The sequence below is a fragment of the Meleagris gallopavo genome, chromosome 6 (assembly GCF_905368555.1).
Source record: "Meleagris gallopavo chromosome 6, MGAL_WU_HG_1.1, whole genome shotgun sequence".
NCBI lineage: Eukaryota > Metazoa > Chordata > Aves > Galliformes > Phasianidae > Meleagris > Meleagris gallopavo.
This window is the reverse complement of record NC_139409.1, coordinates 109,103-135,399: the sequence shown is the minus strand read 5'-3', so window position 1 is coordinate 135,399 and position 26,297 is coordinate 109,103. Positions and strand designations below refer to the sequence as shown.

General features: G+C 49.2%; 1 protein-coding gene across 1 annotated transcript; it reads left to right on the top strand.

Moving 5' to 3' along the window:
* Positions 1–134: 134 nt before the first annotated feature.
* LOC146544034 (uncharacterized) lies at positions 135–25,650 on the top strand. The gene is made up of 3 exons (XM_085226762.1): positions 135–6,401; positions 8,985–9,180; positions 11,214–25,650. The coding sequence occupies exons 1-2, from the start codon at positions 5,857–5,859 to the stop codon at positions 9,019–9,021; spliced, it is 582 nt and encodes a 193-aa protein (XP_085082888.1). The 5' UTR covers positions 135–5,856; the 3' UTR covers positions 9,022–9,180; positions 11,214–25,650.
* The last annotated feature ends 647 nt before the right edge of the window (positions 25,651–26,297 follow it).

Sequence of the window (26,297 nt, the reverse complement as noted above, 5' to 3'; positions counted from 1 at the left end):
CTTGTGAACTTTATAGGCTCTGGGATGAGGGGTGTAAGAAGAGCTGTTCAGGTGATCTTTCTTTGAGCCATGCAATTCTGGTGAGTGGTGTAGAGACAGAATATGAGGTACTTTCTGGAACAAGATTATGTTGGCCTTGCCACCCTCAGTGCTGTCACTGCACCATCTTGAGTTTTTCTCTATGCACTCAATTCTGAGGGGTCACAAACATAACTTAGTTTGCTGCTGGACAGAACTGTTCAGTGTGCTTTCACTTTGCTATGTTTGCAACCGCAGAGCACTCAGTTTGTTATGTAATCAGGGGAGGTAAAGGAACTGAAAATTCCCTTGTCAAACACCGACCTTGTGGAGCACCGCTGTATTGTACTGGTTCTTCTAGAACTGGGAGCAATCTCAATTTCATATGTTGAGCCAGTGAGGATGACTACCCTTATTCGTGGCTACACATGCAGTATTTAAGGAACACGATTGTATTTGCTTTATTTATGATTATAAGGTGGAGGTCTGGTATCAGTTTCAAAGAGATTATGAAAGATCTGAAAAGCTTCAAAGAAAGTACTCAGCCTGCAGCAATCTCAAAAGGGATAAAAAGTCAAATTCTCTTATTTGAAAAGTAAGAGGAGCTTGATGCTGACATGGGAAGAAGGAATCTCTTCTGAGTCTCTTACCAGGGTTGTGTTTGTCGCTAAGTGAACCCTCAGAGTGAGATCAACAGAAGTTGTTGGAAACTTCATTGCTGTGATTGCTTTGCAGTAATCACTGTTTTGCTGGTGCACTGCGATCCTAGTAGGAGATGTAAAGCACAGTATTTTAAATATTACTTCACATTGAGTACAAGTACAAAGAACTAGAGACCCCTAAGAGCACCTCTTGTCTTAGAAAATTGAAGGAAGCTGGGAACTGCATTTTGGGGGAGAAGTCTGCCAGCAGACTCTCGAGTCTGCAAATTCTGGCTTATTGATAAATGTCTGCATTCCAAGGTGAGGTTAGGATTAGTGAAAGCAACTATTGCATCTTCTAGGCAGGCAGGTTCGCAGTTAAGCTCTAACTGGTGCAAACCGGGAATGGTAAATCAAGAATGCAGTAAGGGAAATGATGTAATGAAGAAAGAGGGGGAAAAAAAAAGTTGAATGAGCTGATCCCATGTCATACAAAACAGGAAGAAGGTTTATCAGTCTGTACTGATTCCTATTATAAGACTGTAAGCAGCTGAATTCGGAAATGCTGGCAGATGAGCTTAGTGTAGCTGGCATTGCTGTATAACTGATACTAGTGAAGGTTGTTGCATAGTAAATAAGCTGCACTGTTGTCTTCAGCCTTTGCGTTTACAAGTCAAGCCCAGGGTGATCGGATGGCCGCTACAGACTTGACAGTCATTTGATTTAATGCACTGCTTCAACTTTTCAGCAAAAAGATTAGAGGTTGCACATCGGGAAGCACTTCTGTGCTGTCAGTGATGGAGCACTGGTGCAGGTTTTTGTACAGGTACAGGCTGTGGAGCCTCCTCTGTGGAGAGCTTAGAAGCTGCTTGGATTTGGCCTGGGGCTGCTCTGCGTGTCCTTGTTGGAGCAGAGTTGGAACAAATTAATTCTTCAAATTGAAAGATAATTCCAGCTGAAAATAGGCATATGGTTTTAGTGATGACAGTAATTAGGTGGTGAGTTACAGAGCAGATGCTTTTCCACTGAATGAGGGTTTGGGTGCTGTATAATCAATGAATGTACAGATGTTATAGTTATGAAATATACCAGAGAGTTTGGCTATGCAGTTATTATACCAAAACAGAATAGATAGAATGCTTACCTGTGTCCTGGGCTCTCTATGACACTTCAGAGGAGGGATCTCCAGCAGAGATCCTTCCCCCCAGCAGTCAGCTCTTAAATGGGTCCAGGAGAGGTGCAGCCAGGCTCCGCTCTTCCAGCAGCACAGCTGCATTGCCTTCACCTGTGCTCCCGTGTCTGACCAGTGCTCACCTCAGGTGGTCAATCAGAGGTTCAGGTGTGGTTCAGCAGTTCCCATCACACAGAAGCAGAATCAGTGGTTCTTTGTGGCTCCTGCAATGGGCTCTGTGGTTGTTCCAGCTCCTGCTGTGAACTCTGCAGTTGCTCCAGCTGCCACGGCGAGCCCTGTGGCCACTCCAAGCCCTGTCACGGGTCCCGCAGTTGCTCTGACCTTTCTGACTGACCCTGTGGTTGCTCCAACTCTTCTGACAGACCCTACGGTGCCACAACCCTCACAACAAGCCCTGTGGTCACACCAATCTCTCTGACAAGCTGGGCACTGAATTGACTGTAGTGTCTTAACCTGGCAGGTGGCTCAGCATCACGCAGTCATCGCTCCCTCCATTCCCAGTGGGATGGGAGGCAGGAAAAAATGCAGAACTCCTCGGCTGAAATAAAACTGTTTACTGATAGGGAGAAAAAGGAAAGGGTAATAGTTATGACAGTGTATATGAATGTGTATAGTAAGTGATGCACAAGCAGTTGCTCCACCCTGGACCAATGCCCAGCTAGCCCCTGAGCAGTGGAAGAGAAGGAAAGATCAACATCCACCCCCTTCAGAACTCCTTCCACGTGATGCCATATGGTATGGAATGCTCCTCTGGCTGGTTTCAGACAGCTGTTCTAATTCTGCTCCTTCCTGGCTCCTTTGCTGCCAATGGCCTTTCCTCTGTGCCACACTGCTTAGCAGCAACTGTGAACATCAGCATGTTATCAACATTGCTCTCCTCCTAGAACCAAAGCGTTACATCCTAGCAGACACGCTGGAGAAAACAATCCCAACCCAGCTGCACTGAGACAGCGGCCTTTAATTTCACAACTGAACACACAGTTGATGAAAGTTACAAAAGAGCAACTCAAAGCAGTGAGGCACTGAGCCAACACCTCGCTCACAGTGGCTCTGAATCAAAAAGCACTGGAGCTAGGAAAGGGTTCCAGGAGGGATCACTGCGTGTCTGCTTTGTTCTCAGGATCTTGCGTAGGTGTTCACTGCTGGCCGTTGGCAGAAACAGGCAAAATGAGTCAGGTGGCACCTATGATTTACACCTGTACCACCATTTTTATGCTACTGTCTGCAAAGAAGGACCGATCGTCAAGGACACTCAGCCAGAAGTGATCAGCTGTGTGAGGACTTGATACAGAATTCTCGGACTGTACTGGGGGTCGCAGGCCGACTAAAAAGCCAAATCACTGAGTGTCATAACCAGCCTTATAACACATACAGTGCATGCCCCCACTGGGCATCGGCTGTGCCTCCAGCTCTGCTGAGTGACCCATGCCACGAGTTGCACACACATTTGTGTGCACTTCTCTTGGAGTTGAAACTGGATGATCTTTAAGGTCCCTTCCAACTTAGGACGTTCTTCAGTTCCTACTGGCTCCGTGCACTTGAATATTCTTTCTTGTCTTTTATTGCAGCGTGGGTAACTCACTCTTCTGGATGTCCTGGGCAGGATTACTTAACCCTTATCCTGTTGAAACAGTTTATTTCTGATTGCGGAGAAAAGAAGTACAAAATACTTTACAAACACAGGAAGCTTTTGTCCGAGCTGTGCTGTTACTTTTAAGAAACAGAAGAAAATAGTCCTCATCTCCTCACCTGTGAAGGAGCTACCGCTCTGCTCTTCACTAATAAGACTCTTAAAGATGTGAAAAACAGTGCATCTGATCAAGGTGTCCATCAATCTTCTCCAAGACTCTGGACTATAAATAATGTGACCTTTCCAAGTGCAGCCCAACCCATCAGCATGGTTTGCCTCTGAGCAGCTCAGCTGTGCATGTGCAATCCCAGGGATGACTGCAGGTATCAGTCACAGCCCTCAGGGTGCTGAATTCTCTCACTCCAAAGTGATTCACAGCCAATTGCACTCAGGGCGCAATAAAATGGTGTGCAGACCATCCAGAATGTCCCAAAGACCAGGTATGGGGTTACTGTTGGCTAAGATACAGAAGACAATCTCATTAACGGCTGAGTATTTCCCTATCAAAACAGAAGCGTTGTTTCCCTGCATGCTCTTCCATTCCTTACTCTAGAGGGACGACTTACTTTATGGGGAGCTTTGCCCCCTGCTATTTGGCCCTGAGCATCACCCAGTCACATAGCTATGATGAAACACCCTTCTCAGTTCTTTGTAGCACATCCAGGCTTGCTCACTTGAGCAGTCTCCCACCAGCAGTCTGAGCCTAAACCAACACGCAGTGCTTTCTTGCTGTGACACCCAGGGGCTCGGCCTTTGTCCCTCAGGCAAGGTAGGTACCATCTGTTACACTATTATTTCAGACTGTCTTTCCTGGGTGCGTATAGCACTTATGGAGCTTTACAATATGCATGCTGAACTTTTTCTTCCAAGGTACCCGAAGGTGAGTTTCTGGATTATGGGTAACAAAAACTATTTTTCCATTACAGTTGTATACCAGAGCAAATAGCAGTGGCAAAAGGAAGGCTAACACTATTCGTGGCTGCATTAGGCAAAGTGTGACCAGGAGATCACAGTTCCCTGGTACAAAAGAGATCTGGACAGACCGGAGTCCAGAGCAGAGCCAAAGAGATGCTGAAGGGCCCAGCATACCTCTGTTGTGAGAGGCTGAGCTGGGGCTGCTCAGCATGGGGCAGGGAAGGCTCAGGAGGCTCTTTTCCTGTGGTGAGTGGCCTTAAATCCCTGCAGAGAGGTGCAGAGAGGACAAAGTTGAGCTCTTTCTAGTGGTGCTGGGCACAAATGGGGGCCCAGGAGCTGCCCTGCCCACCAGGAAGCACAGTTGCACAGATGCTGGACATTGGCACAGCATTCTCATGCGGGCTGTGGAGTTTCCTTCTTGGAGATCTGCAGCCCCACCTGGCCGTGGGACCGAGCATCCTGCTCTGGTGGCCCTGCTGGGGCAGGGTGGGACCAGAGGAAGCCTTGGGTGCCCCCAGCCTTGGTCTCTCTGTGATTCAGATTCTGTGAAAAAGCTTGAAAATACTACACAGGAAAAGTGCAAACTTAGGGCAGAGTGTATAGCCCTAATTATAAGATATATAAATCCACTTCATAATATTTACAAGATTTTATTTAGTTTTTAAGCTTACGCCATATTTGAACACCTGGAGTTGAAAGATCTGCTTGTCTTTGCTCATCTGTTACTCCTCTTCACCTGAGCTGTTTGCCTTCACAGCCCCTCAGTGCCCCACTCAGATACCACCTCCAGTACTCCTCCTATAGCAGCACTCATCTCTCATTGTTCCCGGTGCTTCTTTAACCTACAGCAGACTCCTTCAGTGCTTACTCAAATTATTCTTTGAAAGCGTACTGCATAAATATCTCCTACTGGATTCTCACTGAACAACATCCCTTGTCCTTCCCAACGTGCCTGGCGCGGCCTCGAGCACAGCATCCTCACACCCCATAGCTGCTTAAGGGCAGGTACAAAGAGGAGTAGCAAATTTGGGATAACAACTCTTGGCAGAAACCGGTTTTGAATTCGAAGCAGTAGACACGATTCAAAGCCATTTTCTTCCCACGATCGCTGTTAGAGTACGACTGCAGTCGGTGCCACAGCAGCTCCGGATGTCTCGCTGAGCCGCGGTAAGCGATCGTCCGCGCAGCGCCCGCGGCAGCCATCGGGCACAGGTGGGTTCTGAGCGCTCCCTCGGGTACTGCTGGCGCTGTGGAGCGCCGCGCCGCGCCCGGCAAGCAGGCGGCACCGCGTCAGCCCCGGCTCCGGCCCCAGCCCCGCTGCCAGGTGGGTCCGCGGGCGGGGCAGGGCAGAGCCGGGCCGGGCCGGGCGGGGTGGCGGCGGGCGGAGGCGGGGGGCTGTGCGCGGTGCGGCGGCGCTCAGGTACGAGGGGCGCGACGGCGGTGCGGGGCGGAGGCGACCGATGGGCAGCGGCGGCGACAGCGGCGTGGTGAGGGGCGCCGCGGGGCTGCGGCGGCGGTGCGCGAGGAGATGCCGCAGCGCGGGGCGCCGAGGCTCGGCGGAGGAGGTGGCGGCGGCGGCGGCCCGGCCATCCCTTCCCCGGGGCCGCCTCAAAGCTCCGCGGCGGGCGGGAACCGTCCGCAGGGGCGCCCCGGGGACCGGGAACGTACGGCCCCCGCCCCCGCCTCCAGGAGGCGGCCCGCGCCGCCCCCGCGAGGCTCTCGCAGGGACCGCGGAGCGACCGCCTTCCCGTCTCCGAAGCGCCGCTAAAACACGAGCGGCGGCAGCGGCCGCCCCCGCGCGGTGCCTCCTCGCCGGCGGTAGGGCGCTGCGGAAGGGCCGCTCCGCACCGCCGCCCCTGCGCAGGTCGCACCGCGCGGAGCGCACTTTGCAGACGGTCCCTGCGCCGCTTTCCGCAGCGTCGCGCAGGCGCTCAGCGCCGGGACGGCGGCCCCGGTGCGAGCGGGAGAGCGGCGCGGGCGCGGCGGGAGGAGAATGGCCGGGACGGTGAGCGCCGCGCCCCGCTGCCCCGCTGTCCCCCCGCCCCGGGACGCCTCCGCCGGGCGCTGCCCTCCGGCCGGGAATCGCCCCGCGCCGTTCCCCGCGGGCGCGGCGCTGCCCCGCCGTGCCGCCCGTTCGGCCTCCGCCGTTTTCTGGGCGCGCGCCCCCCATCCCCGGCACGGGCCGCGGCGGCTCCGCTGCTGGGCGCGTGGTCCCGGGATGCCGCCCCACGTGTGGGCTGCAGAAGCCGTCGGCAGCCCTTTCTGCTGCGTGGGCTGAGCTTCCCGGGGGCGTGGAGCGCAGGTCTGACGGCGCCTGGAGGGAAGGGTCCCCGTCCCCTCGCCCTCAGGCACCCGGTGCTGTCCTGCAGCCGGCTGCGGGCCGTCTCCGGCGCTGCCTTTGGGCTGCACCCCGCTGTGTTCTCGCAGGGACGCGCATCGCCCCGGGTGCTCGCCGAGTACAAAGTGCTCCGCATCTGACGGCTGTTCTCAGCGCGGGCCGTGCCGAGCTGCCGTGGCAGACGGTTCTCCCTCCCTGCCGTTCTCTGCATCCTGAGCTCTCTCCTGAGGTTCTGCTCGGCACCACCTGCGGAGAGACCCTGGGGTCAAGTTGCTGGGAAAGGCTGGCGCAAATTAAATGTGAGAGGGATGAGAAGGTGAGGTGGTTCACCAGCTGTCGTGGACTGGGGACTTTTTTCCTGGTTTTCTGGCGGTGGTTACATCTACCCCCGAAGCTGGTTCCCTGCTGATGCTTCCAGATCCCTCTGTGCTGGTGAGAAGCCAGGATCCCTCATCAGAGGTGGACCCTTCCAGCACCACACCCTGAGGTGAATGGGGATTTTGACCATCTGCTACCTTATGCAGACTGACACTCCACGCTCCTCGGACTTCCTTCTGGAAGATACCACCATCCAACCTGCAAGAGAGCGTCTGCACTGCTTGCCTTCTTCAGGATGGTGGGGAGCAGGAGCTGCTTTGGTTCTCCTTTCCTCCCCTTTGGGGAGGACACATACCCACTTCAGAAGAGCACTCCCTGGGGGATGATGTCCCCTTTGCCAGGTCCTGGCGGACAGACTTGCACAATTTCTCAGGTGCTGTGTGCTTGGCAGTGAGACCAGGTCATGTCCAGTGACCAGTCCAATCTCAGATTGTGGTTTGGGGCTGTCAGCCCTTCTTGGAGAATGAGTTCAAAGTATGACATGCCTGGAGGAGTCGTGCATCTTCTGAAAAGAACCAGTTTCTTGTACTGCCTCAGTAGCAATCAACACCCAGCTGTTCACCACAGGGGCACTGCCACGAGGAACCAGACCTTCTTTCCGAGCAGGATTCCTGCCCGTCGGCACTAGGGGAGGAATTCCCAGCCTGGCCCCACTCCTTGGGCATGGTGAGACTCCTGCACTGTCAGTCTCTGAAACCTCCTGTTCTACAGCATGGCAGTGCTGTTTCTGTACCTCGTGCTCTGGCTCTTTGCTCTCTTGCTCCAGTCCTTCTGACTTGCACTGCCTCTGTTGCTTTGTCGTACTCAGTCACTGCTGTCCCAGACCTTATTCTTCTTTGACTTTAACTCTATTTTGGCACAATTCACCTCAGTCTTTCTGCCCTTTGTTCTTGCCTTGCTTCGACCCTGCTGAGCTGAGACTCCTTACCGCCCTGATGGGGCTGTCTGCTCTTCTGCTGCCCTGGACTGCCCAGCCTGGCACCGTGATGCTCGTGTTTCCTTTCTTGTCTGCCTGTTCTCTGAACAGCTGCTTCTAACTGCATGGCTGGGTGTGAGCTTACACCTGTGAGTGCTGTGGGTGCACATTTGTCCTGCTGTAATGCCTCTGCCCTTCATCACCTGCAGTGGAGGGCTGTTAAAACAAAGTCATGCTCTCATACGTTCCTTTCCAAGGAGCGGCCTTTCCCTCCTTAGCCAGGCCCATCGACTCTGGTCCTTGTTGTGAGCATGCAGCCACTGAAGCTGCCTGACTGCACCCTGAGTCTGTGGGGTCAGTCGTTCTCCTGTCTGCAGCACTGACCAGCCTATCAGGGCAGCCCGTGGTTCCTGTGGAAATGCCATGGAGGCTGAGAGCCTTTAGAGGTACTTTTTTGAAGCATGAAAGCAGGCTAGTTGGTCAGCAGCTCCCAGACTGGCCTGCTTTCCCCAGAGTTATCAGAGATGTCCTTTGGCAGAAATATGACCGAGAGCATCCATGTGAGAACATCCCCATCTTCTTGGTGAGACCAGGCCTATTCCAGGGATGTCTTCCAAACTTTACCATGTTGTGATTCTTACCAGAGTAAGCCTCAACATGTCGACACATTACAGGGAAGAATACTCCACTTCATCTCCAACCTCGTCAATCACAAGCTGGCTACAGACTGACAGCTGAATAGCTTACAAGCCGTCCAGGTGTGGTGTAGTGCCTGGGCAGAAGTACCTTACAGGCAACATGGATGTGCAGGGAGGGCTTCAGTCACTGTCAGTTGCATCCTTCCTTTCAAGCTGTGCTGCTTATGAAGTATCACGTGGGTTGGTCTGTTCTAGGCAGCTTTTATGTATATTGTATGCTTCTTCTCTATCGCTCAGTGTTGTGTTTTCTCTTTTCAGAGCTGGGTCCAAATGTGTCCTCCGCCTGCTGTCTTAGAGCTGCTCCTGCTTCAGGTCAATTAGAATGTCTGCTGCTCATTCATCATGATACAATGTCTGGATTCCTGCCCCATTCTGCTGTGGATAAGGTTGTTGCTCCCTCTTGGTCTGCACACATGTGACTGTAGGTGTTCGCCATCTGCCTAGTCTGGCACAGGTAGGTGTTAGTCCTTTAAAAAGTAACCTGTTCCAGCTGGGAAGAATGTGTCTGTGACGTGGGATGGGAAGATATGTTGCTTTGGATATCTGGAAAATATTGGTATTTTGTGAAGTGAGCCCTGAACCGCTTGCCTGCTGCTGTTGCCCTCAGCCCTCTTGTTGCACAGCTCTTTCTCTGATAGTTTCTGCTGGCGCTGTCAGGGGAGGAGACAGCAGGCAGAGAGAACTGGCTCAGAACAAGTGATGGTAGAGAATGCAGTGCTAAGAGCAGGCCTATAGAAGGGAGAGTGAGGAAGAGCGATAGAAAGTGTTCCTCGTGGTGGTTTATTAGTTCAGCTGTTACAAGTAAATGCAATTAGCTCATGTGATAGTCATTGATTTGTGGGACTGCACTACTTTTCACAGCAGGTTTAAATTAGCATGTTTAACTCTTTGCTATTAGGCTTCCCTGGTGCTGTTGTTGGAAGGTATTGGTCATTTCCATGAGGAGGTACTCAAATCCCCCTCTCTCAGGTCTCTAGTTTCTAACTTTAGTTCCGCTGCTCTTGTTGCTTCCACTTGTAAGTGCCCAGCTGCATCCGTTCTCAGTCAGCAATGCAGGATGGCTGTAAGATTCAGTGCCCTTTTGTCTCTCACAGCCTGCACGGGTCATTTCATTAGTAAAGTTGCCACTGGTGAAGTGAGAAAATGCAGTCTGTTTTGCACTGGAATTAAATAGCCTGGCTTATAACTTCTTGGTTTTAAGAGACGTTGGGCTTGTTGTCACTGTCTGGTTTGCCTGTTAATAACCGCGTTGCTCAGCTGCTGCAGCACGGTTATGGACTTTGCCTGGTGCCTGCAATGTGTGGCTCTTTGCTGCTGGTGAGTTGGGGAGGTCTGGTCCAGGGAGATTCACGTGGTAGTTTTCTGAGTGTGGTTTACGTGGACCAAAGAGCTGTAATGTACTGCATCAGACTGCATCCTGTAGTGGAATTATGCAAAAAAAGAAGAGGAAAGTAAAGCAAATACAGAATGATTTCCACATGCCTTTCAATGCAGCTAGTGATGGCATCAGCACTTTGGGCTACATCATCTTACAAAATCATACAAATTCTTAGGTCTGCTGTTTCAGTGTTACCTTCACTGAAGGAGTCTTTCCACTTTACTGGACTGCACTATTCTAGCCGCATTTTCAATCCATTTACTTCTCTGTGATTATGTTTTGTTACTGTTTTGTCCCTTTCTGTTCAACTGAACTTTCTCTGGGATTCTGAGTCCATAGAGGACTATGGGACAATTTAGTTTGCCTATCTCTTAAGGCACTGAGCATCCGAATGCAGCTCATAGCTGTTGCTGACTAAGGGTTTGTCCATCGGAAGGGCAGTTTGGTAGTTCTTGTTGTTCAGGATCCAATGATAGAAGACTGGGGCCACTTGGCAGGGACAGAGACCAGGCCAAAAGGAGGAGATCTGCAGGTCTATCCCAAAAGAAGTTGTATGTACAGGCAATGAGAATAATAACCTGCTAATCACTGGAAGCTTGTCTGTGATTTTCTTACTGGTGTATGGTTGGGATCAAGGTGTCCATTGAATGCAAGGCAGCAAATGTGGCAAAATGCTTCTCTAGGTAACCCCTAGGGAAGATAATTTCCTCTCCAGTTCTGACACTGCATTCAATTTGTTTCTCTTCCTGTAACTGTCAGTTCCATATCCTCTGTGCTGACTGATGTGTTAGAACTCACTGATAGTAACAGTAATGCAGTGTATGGCTGCTAATACGGATCTGACTCCCTGCAGAGTTTGTTCCCCGGCCCTCCTAGGAATCGGGAGAGTTTATGTATTGAAATTCCATTTGCTTCTATAAAAGATAAGGATCCTGAATGGGACAAGGATCTCATGAAGTCTATGAAAAGCTGTTTTAGTTCTTCTTGCCACTTTAAAAAAAACTCATTGGCTCCAATGCTTGAGAGAGAAACTTGTTGTCCTTTTATTGCCTCCAATGGTCTTCACTGTTTTTTTTTCTTATCTTAATGACAATGTCTGCATTTGTCAGTGGTGGTTTACTTCTGCACCGATGATAGTTTTGGAGTCTATCAACATTGTACCTCAAAGCATATCTCCGTTGGAACTTGGAAAGGAGAACGGTCCTGACAGACGTGGAGATGGCTGAGGTACTAAATGAGCTTTTTGCCTCAGTCTTCACTGGCAGCCAGGATTCTTGTATTTCTCACATCCCTGAAGCTCACGTCCCTGGACCTCTATGTGGGAAGTGAGGGAATAAATCTTCCCCCCTTTCTGTAAGGGCAGAACAAGACTGAGACCGCCTGATGAGACTGAATGTATACAAGTCTGTGTGCATCCCAGGGTCCTAAGGGAGCTGGCTGAGGTGGTTGCCGAGCTGCTCTCCATCATATTCGAAAGTCGTGGCTGTTGGGCAAAGTCTCCAGGGACTGGAAAAATGGAAACATCCCTCACATTTACAAGAAAGGGAGGAAGGAAGACCTGGGGAACTACAGGTCATTGAGCCTCACCTCTGTGCCTGGGAAGATCATGGAGCAGATCCACCTAGAAGACATGCTAAGGCACATGAGGGATGAGCAGATGATCTGAGGCAGCCAGTATGGCTTCACCAAGGGAAGGTTGTGCCTGATCCATCTGGTGGGCTTCCATGATGGAGTGACGGCATCAGTGGACAAAGGGTGGGCGGCCGATGTCATCTGCCTGGACTTGTGCAAGGCCTTTGACATGGTCCCTCAGCACATCCTTATCTCTAAATGGAGAGAGACAGATCTGACGGGTGGGCTATTTGGTGGATAAGGCACTGGTTGGAAGGCTGTAGACAGCGCTGTGGTGAATGGCACTGTATCCAGGTGGAGGCCAGTGACGAGCGGTGTCCCCCACTACTCTTCAACATCTTCATCAGTGACATCAGTAAAGGGTTCGAGTGCACTCTCAGCAAGTCTGCTGATGACACCAAGCTGAGTGGTGCAGTTAGAAGGATGTGAAGCCATCCAGAAGGACCTCAACAAACTTGAAAGGTGGGCCCTTGTGAACCTAATGAGGTTCAACACAGCAAAGTGCAAGTTTTTGCACTTGGGTCGGAATAATTCCAGATATGTATACAGACTGGGAGAAGAACTCCTTGAGAGCGGCCCTGCAGAGAAAGACCTGAGAGGTTCTGGTGGATGAAAATCTGAACATGAGCCAGCACTGTGCTCTTGCAGCCCGGAAGGCCAGTGGTAACCTGGGCTCCATCAGCAGAGGGGTGGCCAGCAGGGACAGGGAGGTGGTTGTCCCTCTCTGCTCTGCCCTCGTGAGGCCCCATCTGCAGCACTGCGTCCAGGGCTGGGATTCCAGTACAAGACAGGGAGCTGTTGGAGAGGGTCCAGAGGAGCCACAAAGATGCTCAGAGGGCTGCAGCACCTCCCCTACAAAGACAGGCTGAGGGAGCTGAGCTTGTTCAGCCTGGAGAAGAGAAGCTGTGGGGTGACCTCAGTGCAGCCTTGCAGTATTTAGAAGGGGATTATAAACAGGGGAATCAACTTTTTACTCAGGTATACAGTGATAGGACAAGTGGGAATGATTTTAAGCTCAAGGAGAGAAGGCTTAGTTGGATGTCAGGGGGAAGTTGTTTGCTGTGAGAGTGGGGAGGTGCTGGAACAGCTGCCCAGAGAGGCTGTGGATCCCCGTCCATCCCTGGAGGTGTTCAAGGCCAGGTTGGATGGGGCCCTGGGCAGCCTGGGCTGCTGTGAGATGTGGAGGTTGGTGGCCCTGCATTGGTGGGGGGTTGGAGCTTCATCATCCCTGAGATCCCTTCTGACCCAGGCCATTCTTTGATTGCATCTTTTATTTTTATTTATTTTATTTTTACCCTGAAATTTAGCTCTCTTGTTCTCTGCCTGTAAATGCATTTTAAAAATAATTTGTTTAAAAGTGATTCAGCTCCTATCAAGATCCTAAACTGCAGCAAAGAAAATATAGCTTACCAACCACATGCCCATAGTTTTTAGTTGTACTGAACTCATAACCTTGAGTTTTAATATTTACAAATGTGCTTTCAATTGTATTAAAGAAATTGAAAGTGCTGTGGCGAAAGTGCAGGGCCTAACATTCACAATGTATGAATATTAAAGATTTGCAAACATTTTTCCCTGGCAAAATACGTATAATTTGTGGAGACTGAAGAATTTGCTGTTACAAGGGGATGTCCAGGTGGAGAGCCAAGAGCTGTGCTTGTATCTGCTGGGTCAGCAGAGAATCATTTTTAGATACTGGTCATTGAGAACTAAAGCTTTCCATTTCAGTGGCATAAAAGGACAGGTTACTACTTCAATTTCTTTTATTCCCATGTTTTTCTTCTTTGGGATCATAGAAATAACCTCACGCAGTCGGATCAGCATCCTGGCTGGCTCTGCCCACAGAGGAGCAGTGACCACTATGAGCAGTTGCAGGAGAAAGCACAGAGCTCGTGCTGTGGATGGTTGTGGCTAATGAAATCTGTATCACTTGACGTCTGTATTTTATTGGGCACTCACAGCCTCATGCAGTTCCACACATACTGCCCTACAGCACGGTGGGAATTGGAAAGGGAAAAGCATGGGAACTCATGGATTGGGATACAGACAGCTTAACTGGTAGAGCAAAAGCTGCATAGAAGCAAAGCAGAAGAAGGAAGCCGGTTACTACTTCCAGTTGGCAGGCAGGTGGTCATCCATGTCCAGGAAAGCGGGGCTCGTAAGGCCTTACTGGAAGGACAAATCGCTTCCCTCAATCTCCGTCGTCTTTGCCCCAGCTTTTATCACCATGAACAACTGCATATGGGAAGGAGCATCCCTTTGACCAGCCGGCTCAGCCCTGCTGGCTGTGCCCCCAGAGCCCCTCCCTGCAGCACAAGGACACAGCAGTCCTTGTCTCTGCACGGCACTGCTTGGCAGACACCAGGACATCCGTGTGCTGCCAGCGCCGTCCTGCCCAGGCCCAAACAGCCCCGTCAGCCTCTGCGAAGAAGATTAATGAACCCAGGCACACCAGGTGGGGTCACAGGCAGTACGGGAGGCTTCAGTAGGTTCACACTGTTGCTGTTTCCCTCCCTCCCGTCATATCTTACACCTGTTTTGTCTGCGTCCCTGGGGCTGTTGCAGCGCACCAGGCTGAACGTGCTGCTACAAAGTGAGCAGCAGCTCTGCTGCCATGCTGTGTGTGGCTCCTGCCCCTGGGGCTGTGCAAACTCTTCAGCTTTGGGTGGGCAGTTTACGTGCACTGTTTCTTCCATGTTTCTGAAGACCTTTCTCAGTTTCTTGCTTCCCATTCCATGCAATATGCACCTTGTCTCCTCTTCTAGGTTCTCTGAATGTGCCTTTATTTCACAGAATCACAGGGGTTGGAAGGGACCTCCAGAGATCATTGAGTCCAACCCCCTGCCAAAGCAGTTCCCTACACCAGGTCGCACAAGTCGGTGTCCAGGCGGGTCTTGAACGTCTCCAGAGAAGGAGACTCCACAACCTCCCTGGGCAGCCTGTTCCAGCGCTCCGTCACCTCACCTAAAGAAGTTCTTGCGCACATCTGTGCAGAACTTCCTATGCTGCAGTTTCTGGCTGTTTCCCCTCGTCCTGTCTCCACACACTGCTGAAAACAGTCTGGCCTCACCACTCTGCCCCTACACCTCAGATATTCACAGACCTGGATCAGGTCCCCTCTCAGTCGTCTTTTCTCAAGGCTAAACAGACCCAGTTCACTCAGCCTTTCTCCATAGGGGAGATGCTCCAGGCCTTTCACCATCTTTGTGGCCCTCCGCTGGACTCTTTCCAAGAGATCCCTGTCTTTTTTGTACTGGGGAGCCCAGAACTGGACACAGTACTCCAGATGAGGCCTTACCAGGGCAGAGTAGAGGGGGAGGATCACCTCCCTCGACCTGCTGGACACGCTCTTCTTAATGCACCCCAGAATGCCATTGGCCTTTTTGGCCACGAGGGCACACTGCTGGCTCATGGCCAACCTGTTGTCCACCAGGACGCCCAGGTCCCTCTCTGCAGAGCTCCTCTCCAGCAGCTCATCCCCCAACCTGTACCGGTGCACGCAATTATTCCTCCCTAGATGCAAGACTCTACACTTGCTTTTGTTAAACCTCATCTGGTTTGTATGTAGTTTTTATTCCCTGTTCACCAGGTGGATCAGATAACAGTATAAATGAGTCTGTCACTCATCTACGTCTGTCACTGTCCCTCTGTGACTTGTGAAATCTAAATTAATGTTCATTTAAATTTTGTGCTTTCTCCTGAATCGCAGATGTGTTTTAAATGATGTTCTTACTTACGCTTACAGCAGCTCCTATCTGAGCTTTGTTCTTCATTTAGCTGTTATTATTCAGGGTTTGTTCTCTTTTGACACGTATTAAGAATGTGCTATATTGTTTTTGCAAAAGGTTGAGTATTTTATTAATAAAAGTTACAGAGTGCAGCAGGATACCTCAACAATGCATGTAGTTGCTCCAAAAGTAATGTCTTCTATTTATTTCCATGAAAACTACAACAGCTACAAAGCACAATGACGCTATTTGATGGAGCACATCCTCAGCTACAGACTACTATTTTTCAGCACAGAGACTACAATTAGTTATGCATTTTTGCCAGCAATGAATGAGGACCTGCGTGCTACACTCCTAACAATATGCAGCAGTGGAAGTGACTCACTGCCACCACCTTCACTGCTGAAATCCACCCACCCTTCACTGCGCTCACATCCCCTGCGGTCTTCAGAAATGTTCACAAGTGTTGATGAATGTCCCTGGGTGTCATTGCATGACACACCTTTGCTTCATACAGACTTCCATGTCAGATGCCATCTTATCAGGCTGCCCCTCTGCTGCCATCTGTCACACAGCAATAGAATGTCACAGAATATTAGTGGGACGGTTCGATCTCTACTGCCACACCATCAACATCCACCTCTGATCCACCATGGGCCAACTGATAAAGTAGGAGACGTTAGTTTTGGAGTGGTCCTCATCCAGAATCACAGAATGGCCAGGGTTGGAAGGGACCCCAAGGATCACGAAGCTCCAACCCCCCACCAATGCAGGGCCACCAACCTCCACATTTCAGAGCAGCCCAGGCTGCCCAGGGCCCCATCCAACCTGGCCTTGAACACCTCCAGGGATGGACGGGGATCCACAGCCTCTCTGGGCAGCTGTTCCAGCACCTCCCCACTCTCACACCAAACAACTTCCCCCTGACAGCCAACTGAAATCTGCCCTCCCTCACCTTCCAACCATTCCCCTGTCCTGCTGTTATCTCCCCTTTCCAAGAGCTGACTCCCCTCCTGTTTAAGGCTCCCTTTAGGTCCTGCAGGCTGCACTGAGGTCACCCCACAGCTTCTCTTCTCCAGGCTGAACAAGCCCAGCTCCCTCAGCCTGTCTTCATAGGGGAGCTGCTCCAGTCCCCTGAACTTCGTGGTTCCTCTGGACCCTCTCCCACAGCTCCCTGTCTTCTTGTACTGGGGGCTCCAGCCCTGGACGCAGTGCTGCAGATGGGGCCTCACAAGAGCAGAGCAGAGAGGGACGATCACCTCCTGTCCCTGCTGGCCACCCCTCTGCTGATGGAGCCCAGGATCCCATTTGCTTCACTGCATAATTGAGGCTGGAAAGGACCTTAAAATGGTCCAATTCCAACCTCCTGCTGTGGGCTGGTTGCCACCCAGCAGATCAGGTTGCCCAGGGCCCCATCCATCCTGGCCTTGAGTCAGAGCTCCAAGTGCCCTAACATGGATGGCATTTGAATTGCCAACATTCTGAGAAGGTCCCGTGGGCCTTCTTTATCCTTTTTTTTTCTTTCCAAACTTCACTCTTACTGAAGGGCCAACGCTGAGCTACAACATTTAGCAATCTTGCTGTCATTTTCCTGATAATCAAAATTCGTTTATTTCAAATGTCTACAAATGCAACTACTTACAAGGGAATTTAATTGCGAATATTCTTCACATTTTTGTTTGTAAACCATTACAACTGCTCTGCTTCCTTCCTATCTTTGAAAACATTGAAGTCCTGGTTTTACAAGTTCTGCTCTGTCCTGGCTGCCTGTCCCTGTTCTTGTGGTGGTTTCTCTCCCCTCCACTGCTTTGCTGTAAGCACCTGTGGGACCTGTGCCTGAGGCTGAGTGGCTCTCAGCCTGAGTGCTGTTCTGTCAGAATTCCTCTGTCATATCCGTCTTGTGAAGAAATTCTTGAAATCTGAGTTAAATACAGTTTGAATGGCCCAGCTGAAACAAAGGCAGCATTCTTCAGCGTGTGCAGCTCTTGATATGATCACTGTGCCTGGAATTTGCTCAGCAGTTTTTTTTATTGCAGCAGCTAATTGAAGAGTAGCAGCTTACATACACCATTCATTTTGCAGCTGTACATTTCAGTGCTTGTTAAATAGTTGTTACACAAAATGCTTTTGCAGTTTCAATTCTGACACTGCATTGCCAGTGTATAAGGAGGACCTGGTTTGTCTGATTGACTGTAGGAGTCTGCATCTGAACTGCTCCCGATGGCTTCCTTTTACAGTGAGAAGAGAGCTTGGCTCCCCACTCTGTAATATAAAGAACAGAATGGATCTTACAGTAATCAGAGGACTGTGGAGGGGTTGATTTGGATGGGGTCATTTATTCCATTTATTAAAGATCATTTATTCCAACCCCTGCCGTGGGCTGGCTGTCCCCCACCCTCTCAGGTTGCCCAGGGCCCCCCATCCACGGCCATGGGCACCTCCAGGGATGAGGCACCCATTGCTCTGGGCAGTGCCAGGGCCTCACCACCAATGTGAAGAGTTCTGACTTCAGCACCTTTATGTAGGGGTGGTTGTAGAAATCAACATTTCTTTATTTTGTCGTCTATATAAACCATGAGCATCTTCTGTGATTTATTTCTAAGTACTTAACAGAAATGCTCAGTATCAACAACTATCTATGTTTTCATATCTATCAAATGCGATCTAAATCATAATCATTTCTGGGACGTGTTTGTTACTGAAGCACTACGTAAAACTTTCTGTTGCTTTCAACTTTGCATCATCGTTGGTCTTGAGTCAATTACATTAACTTCTTGAACTGAAAGCGAGTTACAGCAGAGATTGCAATGTGAACACTGTCAATGTCATTTGTATTATTTACTCACCTCTATTTTGATTATATCATTACTTTTCACTCCAAAAGAAAAATCTTGTATGATTTTGTTATTGTTTGTTGTGGTTTTGTGTTTTTTCTTTATTTTTTTTAATTTCCAGTATGTGCTCGTAACTGATGAGCTCTCCTGTATCACTCATTTTTCTTCTTAAACATAAGTGACTTGGAAGTGTTATCAATACTTACTATGTAGTGTTTTCAGTTTGGAGCACTTTGCTCTTTAAAGAAAAGTACTGTGCATATTTTCGTGATGATTGCTCATACTCCTAGGATATATGTGTGTATGAAAGTCATGTTACTTCAGGTCAGTGAAAGAGCAAATGCACACGTACTACTGCCTGATATTTATATCTATGCATATCCTGAGCTGGGAGGAGCAGGCAGCGTTCAGAAGGCTGTGCCGCCGTCAGCCTCACCGCGGGCCAGCAGCGTGCCCTGGCCTCCAGGAGGGCCAACTGCATTTTGGGTTGCATTGAACTCAGCCAGCCTTCTGTCACAAGAGGTGGTTGTCCTGCTGGGTTTGGTGCAGGTGCAGCCACACCTGGAGTGCTGTGTGCAGCCTTGGGCTCTGTTCCTGGAAGCACTGGCAGGATGTGCAAATGGCACAGAGCTGCCCCGACAGGACACTGGAAAGTCTCTGTGCTGTAAGGGTGGTCAGGCACTGGAGTAGGCTTCCTGGTGAGATGTCAATGCCCGTGCCTGTCAGTGTTCAGGAGGCAGATGGATAAGGCCTTCGGTGGTGTGCTGTAGCTTTCAGTTAGCCCTGAAGCGCTCAGGACACGGTGATCTCTGTAGGTCACTTCCAACAGAAGCATTCAAATTCTCCTGGGATGGTTGCATCCTTTTCTTTAAAAGGCATTTCCTTACCATCCTCTCTTGATATCTGCTGCCCCACAAAGAGTTCCTTCACTTTGCACTTCGTAGGAAGGCCAGATTATTAACTAGACGCTTGTTATCATGTCTCACAGACTTGGTATGAGTTAAGGCTCCTATGATGCTACGTGTTCATTTTGATAAACGTAGTTCTGTTGGCCAGGAATAGAGATGCCCATTCCTTCAGGTTTTCTTTTCCTCGCTGTAGGGAAGGTAGATAATACTGTCTCCATTTTGAAAGCAGAGATACTTGAGTGCCCAGCAGGGAAGCGATAGTAAAAAATAATTGAAAATCCAGGACTTGTTGTAAGGACATAAATGAGGCACTGTCAATGTGGCACTAGCTCTTCTCTTCCTAGCAAGCTATTTGTGGTTCCTGCTTCCTTTTTGTTTGTGGGTTGTTTTTTGTTTGTTTTTGTTTTCAGTCCAAATCAGATGAGGTTCAGATAGTTGTGCCCATCACGTCACCTTTCATTCCAGTATTACCTCAAAGTACCATCTTGTAACAACACACTGTACAGATTTTTGTTACAGCTTTCACTTAATTTACCACCCACTTCTGGTTTTTATCTTTTCTGTGTAAAGCCAGTGACAGTGATGAGGTTTTTTAGGTATCGTAGGCTCAGGTACTTCTGGGGCTCAGAGCTCCCTTTGGGGAAAGCTGCTGTTCTGTGCACTCCCTGAAGACCTCATGGGGCTGTGTGGTGCACAGGTGGGTGGTATCTATTTCTTGTCTGGTTCACACACTTGCTTACAGACTGCATCAGTTGATCAGCAGCAGGGCTGTGCTGGCACTGAGGTTACAGAGTAATCCGAGTCCTTGGATGCAGGTGGAAATACGTGGAAGGATACGTAAGATGATAGAATTAGCGCAGTGATGAATATTGGGAAGGGTTACATTTTACCGGCCAATTTGGACTCTTTATATAGTTAATTTATACATTGGGTTCTTTCTAATGCTCATAATTTTTAGTAGACAAACATGCAAGGATCATACAGTGAGAAATAAACAAGGATAAATTTGTATAGGTGCAAATGGCTTTTGAGATTGTGGTAACAGAGGAATGAAAACAGGGTCCAAGAAGGATGCCATTCTTGGGACATGACTACATTTTACTGTAATTCAGGTTCCATTTCAAGCTGTACTTCAGAAAGCCTTCTGGAGTATGAAAAAGTGTTCAGAAGAGACATGTGAAGTGATTAAAGCTGTAGTTAAAGCTGTTTTATAGTGGGTGGCCACAAGGACTCACTATATTTAGTTTACCCGAGAGAGATAGAGGGGTTTTGTCCTCGTCTTGAAGAACCTCAGTGAGGAAAATAGCCGTGTTGTTTTATCTGAAGGCACGAACTCTTGATCGGATACACGTAGCATGTAGCAGTTAGCATGCAGGATAAATCTGCTCCTGTCCAACCCTTCCTCTGTACCTGTAAGGTCAGGAAGATGACCTGGGGTCCCTCATCCTTCACCCCTGCTCCCAGAATTGTCTTGATTTGTTGGGCTCTTGAGTCAGTGTTGCTGTTTGTGGATGAGGGCAGGGCGGGCTCAAGGCCTGCACGAGCCTCAGCGCTGAGATACGCTGACCAGGATCTGTTAACAGCAAACCGCTGGTGACAGCGTATCCCACAAGCAGGTGCTGCCTGCAGACGGGGTCCAACGTGCCTTTTTCTCAGGCTGTTCATGCACGGTGCAGCCCAGGGGCTCTGAGATCTCGTTCCTCCTGACTTAAGGTTAGCACTGGCTCTGTAAGCTCAGATGTGAGGGAGGAGGAGCCCTCCTGCCGCCAAGGTCCCACGTTTAAGGCTTGCCCGCTGCAGCAGACTCCATCCGTTGGCTCTCTGACCGCAGTCTCCATCTGTTCTGCTTCCCCACATCAGAGGAGCAGGGCCCGCTGCTGCACAGCACTTGTCACTCCCCACTCCCCGATTAATTTTTTTCCTTCCCCTTTTCCTTTCCGTCCGAAAGGGCGGAGAAAAGGTTGTCTGAGGGAGGAAAGGACGTGGGAGGAGAGCCGCTGTCAGCCCGCAGCCCGCCGCCCCGCCGGCCGCCCGCAGCGCTGCGCTCAGTGCCGGCGGCGGCCGCACAGCGGCAGTCTGGGACCGCGCGGCACCGGGCTGTGAGCGCGGCCTGAGGCGCGGCGCCGAGAGCGAGGATCTGCGCTTCCTCCGTGCGCTGCCAGCCCGAGGCCCGGAGGGCTCAGCCGGCCCTCTGCGTTTGCTTCTTTCGTTTGATTTTCCATTTAAAAATAGCGAAAGTGAGGGAAGGCGGAGGAGAGATGCGCTGGTTTTGCCACCCAGCTTCTGAGTGCAGATGGGTTCCAGAGGAAGGAGTTGTTGCTCTGCGGGGTCGCTCAGTATATAAGAATAATTTCAGTCGTAGGGAGGACGGAGTCCGGGCACGTGGAGGTGCTCAGGTTGGCGATGTCATTTTAAATGCCGGTATCAAAGGCGATTGCTTGGGAGAAACGGAAACACTGCACTTAAGTGCTAAGAGCAGATGCAAAACGGGAATGGGAGGAGGATGGAGGTGGTGAACGGGGAGGGAGGTGCTGGTGTGAAACTGCTCCTGTCTTAAGGATGCTGCAGTGCTTTGGGGACCGTTTGCCAGGCTCAGAAAGCAGCACTGTGTCTCCTCGGCAACAGGAAAGGCATGTAGCTGTTCCCATGGAAATGTGCAGAGGGCTTTGCAGGGAAGGCTCTTTTCAGAGCTCGGCAGTGCAGGCTGTGGGCTCCTCTTTGGATGTACCTGAAGCAGAGGCAGTGCACACCTCAGGTGTCTGATCCTGGAGCCTCCCAAGAGTCAGCTGTGAATTGCGGGGTGCAGCTCCTAGCTCCCCGCGTTAAACAAATGAATTGTGCACTGTTGTTCCCACCTGAACAGTTCCTTCCTCAGTCACAAATTGCCACCATTGAAGAGGTGTCTGCAACTTTTCCTTAGGAAAGCAGCCAAAGAAGCACCAGGGATTCTTTCAAAGGAGCAGGCAGACAAAACTAAAAATGGGGAAACAAAGTCTCTATCTCAGCAGTCCTTCCTGATACCAGAAGGGAGAAAAGAAAGGCTGTGTGAAAGCAGTGGTGAGTCTGCTTGTGCTACATCCACCAAATAAGAATCTGATTTTACAAACTGTATGCAGCAGGCACCGCTTCTTCTAGAGCTGTGTGATGGTCTTTGAAGGGAGCAAACTTAGATTTAGCAGGGATCAGAAGCAGAGTCCAACAGCAAGAGGTGGTAAATAGCAGCGCATTATTTACCTTCTTTATCCTGATTTGTCTTCTATTCCCAATCTTCTAAGGTAAAAAAAATGCTAGCGTTTTCACACAACCCCAGAACTGTAGGGGTCAGAAAGAACGTTTGGAACCCACCACTTCAGCCCCCTCAAAGCAGTTCCCTATAGCAACTACACAGGAAAACATCTGGGCGGGTTTGGGTTATCTCCAGAGGAGACTTCCCCACCTCTCTGGGTTCTGTTCTAGGGCTCTGCCAGCCTCATAGCACAGAATTTCTTCCTCACATTCAGATGGAACTCCCTGGGCTCCAGTTTGTGTCCAGTGTCCCTTTGTCCTGTCACTGGGCCCCACCAAACAGAGCCGGGCCCCATCCTCCTGACTGCACCCTTCAGGTACTGATCAGTACTCATCAGATCCTTCTCTGCCTTTTCTTCTCCAGATGGACAGTCCCAGGGCTCTCAGCCTTTCCCCATCATTAGATGCTCCAGGGCCATCTTTACAGCCCTCCGCTGTGCTCTTCCAGTCAGATCCTCAGAAAGGCCAAAGCCTACTCTCCTGAAGTCTAGGGTTGTGACCCTGTTTTCTGCTCTGCTCCATTCCCTCATGTTCCTGATCACCTCCATCTTGCCTCTGTGGCAGACACCACTACAACACTACCCATACTCCTCAGCCTAATCCTGACCCATGCACTCGCAGCTGATGCACCATTCACGGTCACAGGATGGCTGAGGTTGCAAGGGACCTCTGGAGGCCATCTGCTCCCACTTCTTGCTCAAGTATATCCAAAGGAGTACTTCACTCATACCTGCTCTCTTCCATGCTTTGTCTTTGGGTCTCAGCTGCAGTCAGGATCCTCATCATTTTTACGCTGGGAGTTTGCTACAGGATTAGAAACTGTTAGAAACTATTTTCATTGCACATGTCCATTCTTCAGCAGCTGCCAGACAGAATGGAGTCATTCTCTGAAGGCATTCCAGGCTTTGGTTTGAAGTATCAGAGTTGTGGCCCGCAACCGTGCAAGAGAATCCACAGAACTGGTGGACAGATAAATCATGTTAGAATATAAAGGGGGAAATAGCAAAAAACAAAGCCTTTAAAAAGGCCACAGTAAGGAGAGGCTGTAGGCCTACAGCTGAGTCTTTAATTTATTTCTAAAGAGGATTTGTGACTGATGAACTGCAGCACTTGTTGGAGTTAAGTGAGGATAAACGGATGACAAAGCTGTCATGGGGGGGTGAGGTCATCAAATATGTAAGATGGGGGGATGCATAAAAAGTGGATTTTGGGAGAGAATTGTAGTGGTGAGATAGGCAGTGGCAGGAATTGGGCTAGGGAAAAGAGGGATTGACTCAAATGGCCGCAGGAGGTGGAGAAACTGAAGGAAAAAAAAAAGGTTAGCATTAAAACAATTGGAAAAGTGGAAGAGTTGTTACAAATCAGTTGAAGAAAAGGAATCAGTTGAGTTATAGACAAAAGAAGCTTTTCTTAAGGGCAGAAATAAGACAGGTTGTTTTTATGTTTGTGTTCTTTCTCTTCCAGTAGCTTGCATCCCTTATTTCTTACGAAATATTTGTGATTGACTTTCCATTACATAAGCTTTATGCTATATTTTTTAACTTTTTTTATACTTATTTGGATTAGGTGAGTGTCATACTCCAGGTTAATATCTGGGATTTTAGCTACAGAAATTTAAAGAAATAATTTTCTATTTTTTAATCTTACGAAATTGTAGAACCCTTCCTCTGTACAACATTAGCAGATATTTACTCCTTAGTATTTGCTATTGCTTTTATAACCAGCCTTGCTGTGCAATACGTCCGGCTCATCTGAAGCATCTGAGCACCGGGGCTTCTCTGAGGAATGAAGCACGCTTGCTTCCCAAGAGAGAGCAGGGCAGTCAAAATTCCCTACAAGCACATTGTTTCTATGGTTTCAAGTTGCAGGCTGAGTATAAATTGGTCAGGAAACAGGTGCTGATGATGGGGTGTGCAGCACAGGAACTTGGTAGCCATTCAAAACAAGCGCAGCAAGACAGCTGCTGTGCTGGGTCCGCTGCCCATCATGGTGACTGCTGCTCTCCCTGCTCCTTTGCACTCTTGCTATTTCCATCTGCTAACTTCATATGTAAACTGCAAAGGCCAGAGACCACGTTGTTTTTATCTGTACCACCAAGAAATCTTGGGCCAAAGATGCAAGCTGATTACCGTGAGTGGGAAAACTGTGACAAGTAATGTGATGTAACCTACAGCAGGTAGCTCTTCTTGTTGCAGTTCACATGGAAGCACTTCTATCTGAGCCTTACCAGCTCAACTGTTAGCATAAGCAATGCGAATGATTTATTTTGCAAAGCACCACAGACCACAAGGATTCCACTGGTGCTTCTTCTAACCCCAGATTTTTGAGGTGCCACCATTTATGTGCATTGTCCCCTCGGGAGCATAGGCAGGGTGTTACCGTGTGGCTCAATGACTTCATTGCCAAATGGAGTTTGTTGCTGTGAGCTGCAGCCTGCCAACCTGCCGTGCCTATTATATGGTGGGAGAGACAAGGAGGGAAACCACTGCCCAAAAAAAGGCTGAGCTGAAAGCACATTGTCCAGCTCCAGCCTGAGCACTGTAATCATGTCCTGTGCCACGAGCAGCTGTGCCTGATTTCATGTGTATTTATATACCAGGAGAACGGAAAGCTGGAAGGTTTAGAAAATGTCCTACCTGCTGCTGCAGGCCAATCACAGCTCCTTCAGGATTGATCTTCCACTGCTGTCTTGTGTTCTTCCAGCCAAAATCTCCTGATATTTTAATGCCCATTTGATTTTTTTCTCTATTGACTCAAAAGTCTGTGAATCTTTCCCCATATTGTCTCACGTAGATCTCTGAAGATGGTAAAAAAAGGAAGAAAAAGAACTGCAGATAGACAAAAACCTGCATAGAACAGCCATCTCCAGAGCTCCTTCTCTTCCACCTGTTCTTATCGAATGCGTGCCATTTTGTTTATAACCTTTCACCTGGTTTTTATTTTGTTGGACATTGTGTGCACTGGATGTTCAGAATTTCAGACATGTTTCCCTGCATTACATTTAAGTTGCTTTTGCCATTTTACCACTGGCTGCCATTTCTCAAAGCTGTTGATGTTTGCTGTAGTAATGGACCGCTTGAAATTAAAATTTCCTTTTCTCAGAGGTCATCTTTTCATAACTTTGTGATTATTTTGCCAAATAAAATAATTTAAAAGTCACTTGGGCTCATTTAGCAATATGGTTTTTTGGTTTTTGTTTGTGTTTTTTTTTTTTTTTAATAATGACCAGTATTACTCATCACTCTCAGCTCCATTGTGCTCCCAGATTGTTGTGATTTTATTCACCTAATAACGGTTCTGCCAGTGTAGCTGAAATGAGAGGTGAATTTATGACTGTATGCCAAGATTGCTCTGTTCTCCTTCTTTGGTTATGTGCCTTCTGCAGTCTCTGTGCTTTCTAAGATTGTCACGTCTCACATATTTTTGTGTATGAATGCATCCCTCAGGAAGTGTTTACTCATTACTTATTTACTCAAACTATAGATTCTTTTCAAATGATTTTCAGTGGGACCAGAATATATAGCATTATAGCATTATTAATCAGAAGAGGCTTTCAAAAAATATTTTTTCCTAATAAAGAAGGAGGAAATCCAGTTTCCTCCTTCTTTACAGATGGGCAAAAACACTCTGGGCAGTTGCACTGCTGCAATCCTAAGTCTCTGTGTGGCCGAGGGGAAGTAAAATAACTGAGTGTGTGAGGACATAAATGGTAAATGGGATAAAGGAGTTGTGTAAGTTTCCGAATTTAATGGATTTCTGGCCAATTTTCAACAAAAAGGAATAAGTGTGTATCTTATTTAACTGGA

Bases quoted from the DNA above. Each gene is read 5' to 3' on its own strand.
- LOC146544034 (XM_085226762.1), top strand. From the start codon at position 5,857: ATGGGCAGCGGCGGCGACAGCGGCGTGGTGAGGGGCGCCGCGGGGCTG. The intron at 6,402-8,984 runs GTGAGCGCCGCG...TTCTCTTTTCAG, and splicing joins GGAGGAGAATGGCCGGGACG to AGCTGGGTCCAAATGTGTCC.